A 14523-nucleotide genomic window follows, 5' to 3' on the forward strand; every position below is an offset into this window, starting at 1 on the left:
ATATCTCACATGTCTTTGTACTTTGTACTTAACTCCAACTGGCAAGAAAATAGCAATATTTGCTTTTTAGTATTGAGCATTACGTTCTATTTACTTATTGTATCGTATTTACTTAAAACTTAGATCTCAAACGTTAGATGCCATATCCCTTCTACAGTTTTAGATTACACAATCTCCTTTCAGATAACCTTACTATCAAATTATATGGATGCTCAATAATGAGCGAATTTAGTTTCTAAACTCGCTTGGCAATATAACACAAGTATGGTCTTGCAACATACGTATATGGCTAACAGATAACAGATAAATGTCAGAATAAAACTTCACTGGAAATTTTCTGACTCTTACTCTACTGGGCACGGCACGCTGGAACATCCTTAAATTAGTTACACAGAGCTCTCGAAAATTCAACGAATTTCCAGTCCTTTACCTCAATTACAGCCTTATATGCACCATGCAAAGTCATCTACAAATTCCTATCTCAGGGTCATTTGGAGAAGTCTTGATATGACTTCAAGGTATGCAGAAATTTAAAGTTTCTATTGGGGCCATCGAGACGTATGAATGATCAACAGCTGTAGAATGCCCTACATACGCCGAAGATCAACGCGTGTATACCTGTCCATTCTTGGTACTCCAGAATTGCACAATTATATCCATCCGCTTCTTTTGACACTTCATTAAAAGATTTATCAAAATCCAAAACAGAGTAACATTCCTTCAACAAGTGAATCAGTTTACTTCTGAAGTATGATGATAGCCCATGAACTAAAGTGAACGCTATTTTGTAACGTTGAAGCTAAGATTTCCAGGCAATCTTATTATCTACGAACACAAATCGTGATTTGAAAACATTACAATTGGATCAAAATTAGGAACTAGTTGACAGTTCAAAATCACGTGGAAATGTGTGTTGAGACGGAGTTTACTTTGTGCTTAACAGTGACTTTTGGTGCGGTTAATAGTGATTCGAATCTCTGGATGGAGTTGAACTGATATCATATTGTGTGTGCTATGATGCTTTCGATTTTTGGCACTAGATGTCTCCCTAGTACAACGCTAGTGTGTCAAGCCGGCAGTTCGTAGTTGTTTGAACATGAGTTAGTGTAGTGTAGTATGCCTGCTTCGTGATGGTCTTAACTGGAGTTCGTTCTTGTGTGCGTGTTTTTTTAAATTTTATTTTATTTATTTTTATTTTTTTATTTATTTTTTTGCATGACGACTCAGCAGTTAGTTTTAGAACTTCAAATGCCAGCAAAGGTGGATTGGCGGAGGTGTGTGTAGGGAAAGTGGTGAGGTTTTTTTTTTTTTTTAAGCAAATGTGAATGTAATTCTCGATCTGCCGAAAGTTGGAATTATTTCTCGTCATGTGCATTCAGGATCCGTTGTACTGACCGATTGTTGGAGGGGTTATTCTTCTTTGGATAAAGAAAAATGGCAGCATTCGTTGAATTTTGTAGATCCGAGTATTGGAGCTAATATACAAACTGTTGGAAATCTGTGGTCGCATTTAACGCGTAAATCCTGCATCTGCTCATGGTTCGGAAAACAATGTTACACTTCGCATGGTACTTGTGGCGTCGGAAATTCTATGATAGTTTGTCGTGTGGAGAGCAATATTTCTTATTTCTTCGGCATGCTGGTTTGCTGTATGCCGTTAATGGTGAGTAATATTTGATTTTTTTTTCTTTTTTAATATTTTGGAAGACTTTTTAAAGATTATTCCTTCTTTCTTTCCAGGGATTTCTCTTTTAGCGGGGGTTTGGGGGTCGGCAGCCCTCCATGTAGATTAGAAAATATTTTTGTGGTTATTCTATGGCTTTTGTTTAATTTTCTTAGTTGGAAAATTAGATGTTATTGTGTAATATTGTTGTTAATTTCGTGTGGTTAAGTTATGTTTAGTTAGTTTAGAAGCTGCTTATTATTTTAACTGATATGCGTAGGTTATAATTGATTCATCTGATATGGTTTCCGGATTAGTTTAGGAAGCCGTTCTTAAGTGGTTTGATTCTTCGGAGTAATCTGGCAGTAAGTTCTCCGTAACAGGTTGTCTGTTTCGAGGAACTGGTTGCGATGAATCGAACAGTTCTTGGGAACTGTTCCTAGAACCAGGTCAGATAAATCTGTTCGGCACAAAGTAAACTTTTGCCGTACAAAATTACTTGGTTCAATTTTTAAAAGTGTACATTTACGTTAACCCTTTGCAAAAATATCATATGGTACTGTTATAATAATAATAATAATAATAATAAACACAGTACGATAAGGACAAAAATTCACATATTGAAATTCTTTGCTGCAAAGTCATCTCGGCGGCTGTAGGTAGGTAGGTTCAATAATGTCATCGTTGTCTATCCCCTGATCAGTATCATCATATTTAGTAGAAAAACGGAAAGAAATAAAAAAAAAAAAAAAAAATGGCCACTGATTGTCCGAGAAAGGAAGTGGAAATTTAAAATTAATTCGTCTCATTAAGAAACTTCTGAAAGCAATTATATTTAGCACAATCAGGTAAAAATCACTTTTCATTACGGAAACATGGACAATTTATAAAAATTTTTTTAAAAAAGCATCAATTGCTGTGAATTCTTAGATCAGTCTATAAATAAGACAGCACTTATGACTACCCATATTGTTTTTCTTAGGTGCCTACTTTTCATTGGTCTGGAAGAAAACAACGTATCTGCCATAGTTCTCGTTATTATACCATATAACACAAAAAATGTCAGTTTTCCAAGTACAGAAGAACTTGTCCTTCATCTGAACTCGAAACCGGGAATAATTGGCCACAAACGTTATACGTCTGCCGACTTACTCAGCAGGGTTGGCTGGTTTAAACCAGCTTGTTTTTTCAAAAAACTAACTGGTTTAAACCAAAAAATGAAAAATGTTCGTAAAAGGGTAAGTGGGTCATCAAGTTTTACTCCCGTATATTATAGTATTATATTCAGATCTAAATTCCCCACTCATTACTCAAAGATATTAAACTACATAAAAAACTTTTTTTTAATAAGTTTATGAATGCTTCTTTTGTGATTTTTTTATAGTTTATTATTATTGTTATGCAATTGCAATCAAAGAAATTCTAAATATTGTTTCGTTTCAATAATGTTTACTATTGATAAAGTACATCGAAATGCCGTACTTTTTTGGAAGAGGGGTCATACAAACCCCACGAGAGGCATTTATTCAAATCAGAAGTATCTTTGGTATCTATTTATATATAAATTGGTCAGAGCCAAAGTGTACTCAAATATTTTTTTTCACTTTTCTTATTGATATGCAAATTAAGTTGTTATATTTCTTTAACGTGGACTAATAAAAGTCGTAGTGAACTAACTTGGACTAAATTTGTTCTTCTGTACTTTGCAGTATTTTGAAATTGTCCATACGTAATTCTGTATAATGGTTTCACTTCTGCAACTGTTTAATTTTTGTCCTTTTGAAATGACTCTTGATAATTATATTAACAAGTATGTAAAGATCAGTACACCGTATTTTTATCAGGAGTCCTTCAGGAGTGAGTCGGCAGACGTATCGGATTTATGCCCAATTAGTCTCGGTTTCGAGTTCAAATGGAGGACAATTTCTCTCGGATATAGCCGAAAAGCCGTTTGGATTCCGCTTTAAGCTTATGTGACCCCTTACAGCATAACCAGATTGTTGCATAATAACACCAAGTCGAAACAAACTTATTTCTGTCCATATGTGATATAAATACATAAGGCAAATTATTTAAACCAAAAAACCTAGTTTAAACCCAAAAAAACGGGTTTCTTGGTTTTTTTAAAAAATAAAAACCATGGTTTTTGCCAACCCTGTCACTCACGAAGGACTGCTGATAATACGTTGTACTGATCTTTACATACTTGTTAATATAATTCTCAAGAGTCATTTTAGAAGGACCAAAAGATAAATAATTGCACAAGTGAAAGCATTATACAGAATTACATCTGGACAATCTCAAAGTACTGCAGAGTACGGAAGAACTAATTTAATTCAAGTTAGTTCTCTATGACTTTTGTTAGTCCAAGTTAAAGAAATACAACTACTTATTTGCATATTAGTAAGAAAAGTGAATCAAGATATGAACCATTACATTAAATGAGTCCACTTAGGCTCTAACATTTATACATAAATAGATACCAAAGATACCTGATTTCAATAAATGCTTCTTGTGGGGTTTGTGTGAACTCCCTCCCAAAAAAGTACGATATTTCGATGTATGTTATCAATAGTAAACATTATTGAAACGAAACAATATTAAGAATTTTCCTTTGCAACTGCGTAACAATAATAAACTATAAAAAAAAAAAATCACAAAAGAAACATCAAAAACTTATTAAAAAGAAGTTGCTTTTGCAGATTAAGCTTTTTGAGTAATGAATGGGGAATTTAAGTCTGAATATAATACGAATAATATACGGGAGTGAAATGTAATAACCCACACACGTGTGTTCATCAAGATTTTACGAATAGTTACTTTAACGAACATTTTTCGTTTAAACCATTAAAAAAAAAAACAAAAAAAAGCTGGTTTAAACTAGCCAATCCTGGCTCCAAGAATTCCGATATGATGGTTGGTTTTACAATTTTGTTCTAGAACTTGCTGGGGTTGAGAAATTTAGTTGTTCCTGGTGTAGTATTTTCGTTTATTATTTTAACCCATTAGTACACAGCGTCCGATAAATCGGACGCGTGCTTTTATTCATTTTTCAAAGAAACTATGTTTTCAGCCCTTTAATTCCTTGTAGTTCGTGAGTCTACTACCTATTCTTTCTACGTCGTTTTGTTTTTGACTCGATAACATTGACTGACTGTACTTCATTTGTCGAAGAAGATAGGATAGGATTTTTAGATTTCTGGGCTTTCGGCATCTAAGGTCATTTAGCCCTTCACGTTTTTGAGGGATGACGTCCCTCGGCGAGCACACTATCCGGAGAAAGGGAAGGAAGGAAGCGGCCTGGGACCTATAAGTTAGGTACCACTCCGGCATTTGCCTGTTGTGAATGAGGAAAACCTCATTCAGGGTGGCTGGCCTACGCTTTTTCGACCGAGTGGCCCCACCGGGAATCGAACCCGGGATCACTCGCACCGAAGGCGAGAGCGTTAGCGATTACGCTACGCGGGGCCACTTTGTCGAAGGTAGTATACTGTTTCACGTATGGGTTACTTTTTACATGAAAATAAATATAAAGGTGTTCTTAAAGCTTTAAATTTTGCATACCGGTAATAATGGAAGTGTAGTTATCAACATTTATTACTAATTACCAGGGTGGATTGATTTAAATCAGTCTGATCATAAAAATCGTTGATTTAAATCAAATTTCGAAATGAATTAACTTAAAGTGAATGTAAGTAAAATCCCGTTTCTCTTCTGTCATTTCGATCATGGAAGATAATAATCATAATACAATGAGACTCAAATGTATGTAAGCACAGTATGAAAACGAGTATTATGTAGGGAACGATCAGGGAAAATCCCGTTTGAACGGGTAACGGGTGAAACCTGCTTTCTTGTCTTTGTAACACAGGGTTTTAAAATTTCTATTCCAACGGGGAAATCACCATGGACATTTAAGATAAAAACTCTTTTGTGTCCACGTCTATTTGTTTCCAGATAATAGGAGCGTATTTAGAGGGGTCCGATCCCCTCTCCGAAAAAAAAAAAATTAGATTTTAAAATTTTGGGCGAAATTTATGTACTAAATACATAGAAGTTCCTCGGGATCGTAATACGACAAATTTTGGATGCGTTAAAATATCGAATAATACTTTTGAGAAAGTGGATACTTTATCCCATTGCAGAACATGCCGCGATCTGCGATGTGATCGCAGAAAATTTGCCGCGCCTGTGCAGGAAAAATTGTCAGAGGAAATAAAATAGCCAACAGAAAAGTATAAAAACGTGCCTGCTATGTATAGATGTCTTAAATGCACGGACAACTCGCATTTGAACTGTTTTTCACGTCACATAAAGCATATTTTTAACAATCACAAGTGTTTCTTCTTCTGGAACTGATCATATTTATTTTTTTAATTTTGGAATTGCTGCAGGGAATTCGTGTTATTATTCAGTTCAAAATCTCTTATCGTCGCGAATTGTGTCGAGGAATTTGAAGCTTTAAAATATATAAAACTATAAGTATTCCTGTTGTGCTGTATGGTTGTGAAACATGGTCGCTTACGCTGAGGGAAGAACGCAGACTGAAAGAAATTGAGAATAAAATCCTGAAACGAATATTCGGAACCAAAAGTAACAGAAATGAGGAATGGCGAAAACTTCATAATGAGGAACCGCATAATTTATACCATTCACCAAATATTGTTAGGGTCATCAAATCTTGGAGGCTCAGGTGGGCAGGACATGTAGCGAGAATGGAAGAAAGTAGGAACGCTTTCAAAGTTTTAACTGGAAGTCCAATCGGAAAACGACCATTAGGAAGGCCTAGGCACAGATGTGAGGACAATATTAAGTTGCATCTCGCAGAAATAGGAATACAAAGTAAAAACTGGATCCAGTTGACTAAGGATAGAAGTTAGTGGAGAGCTTTTGTGAACATGGCATTGAACCTCCGGGTTCCATAGGTCATAGAGTGAGTTAGTTAATTTTAGGCGAAATTCACGTACTTTATATGTATTTCGTGCCGCTAGCTAGTTCCAATTGTTTAAAAATATGCCCCTGCCAAATATCAGTAACTTTCGTGAAAAGAAAAGTGTCCTGCTGATATACATTGCTGTACTTTTTCCTTAATGCTTAAGAAACATTGTTTGGGATTGAAATAGGTTAACGATTGGGAATTAATTCAAAATTAAAACCCAATACTTTCACTTAAATGACATAATTAACATTTAATACTAATTCCTAATGTTATTTCTTCAGTTCGCGACTTGTATTATATGAAGAAAAAGATTTGATTTAAATCAAAAAAATCGATTAAAATCAAATAAATCAACAAAAATGATTTTTTTGAAAAAAATCATGATTTTTTTCCACCCTGCTAATTACATATTTAGTTATGATTTCTGTTAGCACGTGATAAGTGAGAAGTAAATTTTAAGCATCCGATTTATCGGACGCTGTGCATGAGGGACAATTTGCATTCACTACAAGCTCGATTTTTGATTACGTAATATATATTGTTTGTTTTAAATTTTGTTTGTGTTGAATCTTTGGTTAATTTCAGAACGACTTTACATTAAATGCGTTGTATTTATTTTTAAAAATGAGTATTTACTTTTACGTAGGAATAACAATTATTTTTAATTATATGTTTATATAATGTAACATACAGTGTATCTTCATTTGAACAACACAGCCCCGAATTCTTTATGCAATGAAACCATATCTTGGCACGCTTTCGTCTTAGTTCTAAAAGCATTGTGGTCTTGAGGAAACAATTTCAATTGATGAAAGTATGAACCCTTATGGCAAGTATTAGTAATACCGCTAGTTCTGCTCTCCCATATTATCAAGCATATGCGTGAGCAAATTATCTATTTCTTCCCAGTAAATTTTCAAAATTTTGCTACAAACGGACGACCAACTTTTAACCCTATCCATATTCCCTTATGTGTGCTTCCGGTAAGTACATAGTCTTTACAGCATTTCGTATTTCTCACTTCTACACAATGTACCTCTATTCCATTCTTAAATGAGACAACAATTACGTTCCCTTACTTCAACTCATCTCCCAGTAAATCTTTTTATTATTATTTTTATTTATTTATTTTTTTAGCTACTTTTGGACACCTTCCTCGAAACATAGGGCATTTATTCCGAAGTTGGACGTCCGCTTTCACCACGTTTTTCCGCTGTCATCTTTCCATATTTTCTGCAATTTGTCATAGGTTCATTAATCCGTGTACTTCACAAACTTTTAAAAGATTTTGCTCATTATCAACGTATTGCTTCACAAATGTTAAAACTGTTAGTTCACAGCCCTTGTACATCCGCCATGTTGATAACATAAATGCTCGTTACTTTCCCACAATGCAACTGTTCGGTTACCTTGCGCCAAGTAGTTCCCTCCGCTAGCCGTATAGTCCCATGTTTATAACCTTATATATAACAAACAGATTTTTCGAGACTCATATTATCAAGCATACAAACGATCAAATCATCCATATCTTCCTTGTAAATTTTCAAAATTTTGCTAGAAACGGACGTCCAACTTTGGAACTTAACCCAAACCTGGACGATAAAATATCAACTCAACCCATAGTGCAAATTAACCAAGTGTCATTTTTCATGTCTTCGTAAGGATACCAACTGGAACGAATATTGTAAAGGTCACCTCAGAGTTTTATGTAGGCCCTATACACCTATCTATATGAAAATATTTTTAAATATTTCTAACTATTTCTAAATAACTTAATTACAATGTAACCTTGTACAGCGTAAGACGGATCGTATAATAATTGCTAAAGTAAATTCAAATGAAACGCATATACTCTTCGCATTATGTAAAGGCATAAAGCAATTAAGCCATTAAAAAAAAAAAATTGAATCCTACAATTGAATCTCACCATACGTATAATTACAATACCTCTTCCGCCGTAGAAAATATACGCATTTTGTATCAAATCTAAACACACTACAATAAGGTAAAGACGAACATGCGTAAAATTAATAGGCCTATGTTGCTTTCTTCGATAAATTATTTATCGTTTTCGAAAACTTGTTTATTATATAAAGGATTTGTGGCATCGATATTCGTATAAGTTGTTTTAAAATTCAACTAATTCAAATTACTATTACACATATAGGCCTACTACAATCTTCCAAATATTTACATCAACATTAGCCTAACTTATAAAATGGGTTCCAATTAGCGCCCTCATTGAATACTACGAATATACTAAACCAACCATGCGTGTGAACTTGAAATATAATTACGCAACCACGCGTGCCTGAAATGGCAAATATCTCCTACTTTATTGTTAATGAAAGTAATGAGTAAAAGTAATGCTCTAACGCATGCACTTTTTTTTTTTTTTTTTTTTTTTTTTTTTACAGCTACTACTAAATTATAAAGTAACTTCCCTTCCCAGATTACAAATAACGGATTTCATCATTTAAATGCGTGAACGTCTTACATTATATTCTTTAGATAAATAAATATTATTACTTGATACATGTATACAGCTCGTTTGATCCATGCATCAGCTGCTTCTGACAAAGAAGTTAATTTGGATGAACGAACTGGTTACAAGTAATAATCAAAATCTCTGTTACTACTGGCCCAAAATACTCTAAGAAAATTTCACCAAAATTCACATATACCTGCTAGTTGTTTCCGTAGTAAAAGAGCTGACTGTGGCTCTGACATGTATGAAATTACTCCAAATTTCTGCGACCAAGCAATCGCTTCTCCGTAAAATGGCTATAGGTTTAATGGCTCAGGCTCCAAACTCAAGGCCGCATGCGCAAATGAGCATGTGCGACTTCCGGTGGTCACTGTCTTCTTACTATGAAAATAACTTGTAGTCAAACATAATAGCTAGATATTGCTTAACACTTTTAATACGAAATTTTTCATACGAGCAAGAACGACGCGTTGAAGCCATAAGAGGACATTGCTGTTCACATTAAAATTTGAACCAATCGTGCGAATTAGGTTTAGTGGCGCAGCAAGAAACACATGTGTAAATATTCAAATTACAGTATAATTCATCTCTATAAGGAGTACTTTTATTAGATCCAAATGTGATTGCGAATTTCTAAACACGTGTAAATGAATTGCAACGCGTCAAGTAAATCCGACTTACGAATTGTGACAACCAACGAAGTTGTGTATGCGAATAATCAGAACATGGGATTGTCCATCTGGGCCCGAATTCGTGCGAATGGAGCGTCGTCTGGAGGCGAAGCGATGAAGTTTTCAGTGTAAATCCCTATAGAAGCTATGTTTAGGTAAATAATAATAATATATTTAGTCGGTTCTTATAGGTTCAGTCACTTCCTCGACTTCCGGGAACCGGATCAGATGAATCGGTTGAAGTCACAGTTGGAGTCAAAGTAAAAATTTGCCATAATAATAATAATAATAATAATAATAATAATAATAATAATAATAATAATAATAATAATAATAATAATAAAATAATAATAATAATAGACTTACATCAAGTGTAAATATATATTTTAGATGAGAAGAGAACGAGATTTTGTGTTCTATTATGTCCATTTATTCAATATATTTGAATCTGAATAAACATTGTTCGTACTAATGAAAACAAGCCTCTTGAAAAATCGAACCCATTACTAGGTATAAAGGTTTAACTTGCTTTATATTCAGTAGCGTTGCTAGAATTTTTTCAGGGGGGAAATGAAGGGCCCAAGAAAATTTTGAGGGGGCCACCTCCAATGAATGAAAAATTTTATTCACATGAATGTGACTCTTAATCTCTAGAACCGCCCGACAGATCTCGATCAAATTTCCGACGTAGATGCAGTTCTGGCCTGGGAGTGTTTTTAGCTATTTACTTTGACATTAGAACTTAGGAGAGGGAAAGGAGGGGGACAGAAAAAATAAATAAAAAATAATAACTCTTGAACCACCAGACCGATCTTGATCAAATTTTTAGTGTAAATGAGGTTTGGGGCTGAGATGATTTTTATCGTTTCATTTTGACGGAGCAACGTAGGGGAGGGGGTGGAGGGGAAATATATGAAAATCAATAAATATAAAAACAAAAGTGACTATGTTTGTGACCGTCTGCCCGGCCACAAAACTATGTTTTTGGACGACCAGTGTATTTCTTTTTAACTTTTATTCATGCAACGAAAGTATTATTTTACTCATAGAAACAAACAGCTATTTTTCCTTTTGGTGAGAACTTCAATTCTTTCTGTTTATGCAGGTGTTCTTCGGCCGTCCTTATCGTTTCTCACGATAGAACAAAGAACTTGTTGTTTTTCAATGCAACTCTTATCGTCTAGACAGAATGCTTCGTCGCAGCAAACTTATTTTTTCTTTCTCTAAAATAGTTTCCAACTTATAGTCTTCGTCACCATGACTGTTCCGCATATACTTTTTTCTTAACAACATTTATTAAGATTGGGAATATTTTTGGATACGAAGTTGATATTGTGTGTTAATGATATTGTGTTTGTCGTGTTCTCACGCACTCATATTACGTCATCCTTCCCGCCGTGAGAACAAGTGTTCATATCCTGCAGGAGTCGTAGGTGGAATGACTCATACACACAATTGCCATCGTTCGCTCCTTTTCACTGAACTGTTTTATGTATAACAGTAGTGCATAAAAATCCTATAACCATGGAAAGAATTTATCGGTTTAGACTGCTACACTTTTTTTAACTATTCTTTCTAAGCTTCTTTCTCACGGGATCAAATCAAATGTTGCCAGTGTTCTCTATTATAACATCAACCCATTGGCACTGCGTATGAATGCAGAAAACATTAACATTTTTTATTATTATTATTATTTGCTAGAGTGCATTGTCAACCAAAAGTATCGAAAACGGGTTGTTCCCAAGAGTCAGTAGAAGCGGGGAGTTAGCAATAAGAGTTCGTAGTAAGAGAAGTTAGCAAAAAGTTCGTCGTAGAGAGAGGCAGTGCAAGACAACGTATGAAGTGATAGTATGAAGAACTTCGTGGTGCGACATTAATCTATAGGATGTGAAGCAAAAGGACCAACAAATACCTTCTGGATATGCAGCGTCCTTTTGAAGTCGAGATACTTCATTCAGCAGTATTTCCCCTTTTCCCCTTGTCATTATTAAACAGTGAAAGTCTTGACTCAGTGCGGAGTCAATTTACAGTGCAAGTGATATTTCAACCAGGGATATGTTTCTAGTGTTCGTAAACAGTGTGCGCATATCTACATTTACCATGCAGTGTTAAGAATTTATTCTTCATTTCGTTTATTCGATTACTTCAGTGCAATTCCTTCTGTTTGAGCATTTAGCTCTATAAACTGAGAATTTTGTGTGTTGTCATATATATATATATATATATATAATTCCGTTCCGCACCCACATATATCCATACTCAATAAATAGGAATTTACCCAAGTAAATATCATCTTCATTCATGTGTGTGTGAATTCCTGCGAGCAGACGGCTTGCCAGTTGCGTATATATATGCGTGTGCATACGCAAAAGTAAGTATAACACAACCTGAGTCTCAAAAGCACCAACGTGGCTCATGCCAAATCACTTGTCATATCTCAATATTATCAATCAGCGTCCAAACAGAGTATGAGCCTGGACCAGAATTGTTATCAGCTGTTTTCTTAGGGAGTTCTCCGGGAGCCAGCACCCAAGGGAAACGGTAGGTAGCATGTTTGTGAATTAATAACTCTTGAACCACCCTACCGATCTCATAGATAAGGTTGGGCCTGGGATGCTTTCTTCATTTCAGTTTTACAGTACACCGAAGAGGATGGGGAGGGGAGAGATATATGTCAAAAAAGTAAAAATAAAAGTGACTGTCTTTGTGACTTCATCATGCTTAAACAACCCAACTGATTTTAACCAAATTTTCAACATACATGAAGATCAGAGTTGAGGTGGTTTATATCATATCACTTTAACTGTAGAACTTAGGGGAGGGGTGGGAAGGGGAGGGAGAAATCTATAAAAATAAATTAAACTTAATCCGCCTTATGCAGAGTCGTTTTGACGTATGATTAACGTCAGACTAAAAGCTTGTCTACTACGGGAACCTTATGTTAGTCGAACTTTTTAGTATGGCACTCATCACACGTGAAAATGGGTGTTACTGCATACGGCCCAGTAACTCTTAAACCACCAGACCGATATTGATCAAACTTTCAACATAGATACGGTTCGGGCCTGGGATGTTTTCGTCATTTCACTTTTACGCTGCAATTTAGAGGAGGGGGAGGGAGGAGATATATAAAAGTCAATTTATATAAGGCTGAAAGTGACTTTTTTTGTAACTTAATAACTCTTGTACTATATGACCATTCTCAATCAAATTTTCAAGATACATGATGTTCGGATCTGAAAACATATTTGGAATTTCACTTTAACGGTAGATCCTAGGGGAGGGGGACGTATAAATAAAAACTAAAAAACCTAATACCTTTTGAACTACCCAACCAATCTCGATCAAATTTTCAACATAGAAAAGGGTCGGGCCTTGGTAGTTTTTTTTATCGTTTCACTTTGAGGAGCCAACGTAGCGGAGGGGGAGGGGAGATATATATATACGTAAAAAATAAAATAAAAATGACTGCCTTTGTGACTCCATTACTTTTGAACCACACAACCGATCTCAATCAAATTTTCAACATACATGAGTTTAGGGGCAGGGATTGCTTTAATCTATTCAGTTTGACGATGCAACGTAGGGAAGGGAGAGAGAAATTTCAAAATGATCAAAAATGACCGATATTAGTGTTTAATCCATAGTTTTTGGGGTCAATGAGAGAAACAGTGACACTTCTGATGCTGTTTTGAATCCTAGTTCAGCCCTGATAGTTGGGGAGGGTACAACGTAGGGAAGGGGGATAAACATTTAAAAATGATCGAAAATGACTCATATTAGTGTCGAATCCATAGTTTTAGGAGTAGCTGAGATTAACAGTGACAATTCTGAGTAGTTCCTGACGAACTTTTAAACCCGAAAGGAAGAATGTTAACGGTACTTTACGTAATAATTAATTTAGAAAGTCATGTTCTCCTTTAATGGGATGTGTTGGCAGAGGGGGGCGTGTATGTCATTAGGGTTTGATGACATGGATTTGGAAAGTTCTTATATTTCTTTTTTTTAGTTGTGCTGACATGTCTGTATTGTTGTAAAGGTCATGTGCTCCTTTTCGAGTGTGTATACGCGTGTACGGCCTCTATACTGGCTATTTTTAAAAATAATAATGGAAATTTGAATTGGTTCGATTTGAATTAAATCTGTTGATATGATGAAACGTTATGACAGTGAGATGAATTCCCAGTTCGAATCTCATATTATACAAATGGATTTGACTAATAGAAACTTACATTGAGAAATATATAATTTGGAAAAAAATTAAATATTTGAGTCCCACCATTATCCCTGTTAGGCTAAAGGAGATGGTAATTATTTTATTTGTTAAAAATAAGATGTTCGAACAATATGTGAGAGAATAAAAAGATATTCTCCTAATAAATTAGTCGTAGCAACTTGCAAAATAAATCGTTTGCTGTGCAAACTCGTTGTTAAAAATAAGAAGGTGAGAACACTTCTAATGTGTAAAAGTTTGTGATACGTACTGGGATCGAACCCGGGACCCTTAACACCATAGGTGAACACTGTATGATAGGAGGGAAATATTTATTCATGCGGGACTTTTTAATTTGTTGGATCGTATTTTTTTATTTTTCGTAATTATTACTCGAACACTGTGTGAGCATATTCGGTGAACGTTGTAAAAGCACGTGTACGGTACGATACAGTATGATGGTACATATACAGAGCATAGTTTCCGTACGTCTTTTGCTGGTGAACTTAAGACATGAACTGAACTTTTCGCGCGCTTTTGGAAAACCGG

At 35.0% G+C, this 14523-nt stretch overlaps 1 protein-coding gene across 2 annotated transcripts in view; it reads right to left on the reverse strand.

Annotated features, from left to right (window-relative positions):
* Nucleotides 1-9443, reverse strand: part of LOC145693142 (ubiquitin-conjugating enzyme E2 G1-like) — a 39967-nt gene extending 30524 nt beyond the window's left edge. The window contains exon 1 of one of the 2 annotated variants that reach the window (XM_081768877.1): nucleotides 9287-9443. In XM_081768877.1, coding sequence (XP_081625003.1) covers nucleotides 9287-9332 — 46 coding nt within the window. In that variant the 5' untranslated portion in view covers nucleotides 9333-9443. Of the gene's footprint in view, nucleotides 1-9131; nucleotides 9178-9286 lie in introns of those variants that run through there. The other variant, XM_081768878.1, reaches the window with a different exon arrangement.
* Nucleotides 9444-14523: the final 5080 nt, after the last annotated feature.

This window comes from Thermobia domestica, chromosome 8 (genome assembly GCF_964235325.1).
Source record: "Thermobia domestica chromosome 8, izTheDome1.hap1.1, whole genome shotgun sequence".
Classification (NCBI taxonomy): Eukaryota; Metazoa; Arthropoda; class Insecta; order Zygentoma; family Lepismatidae; genus Thermobia; species Thermobia domestica.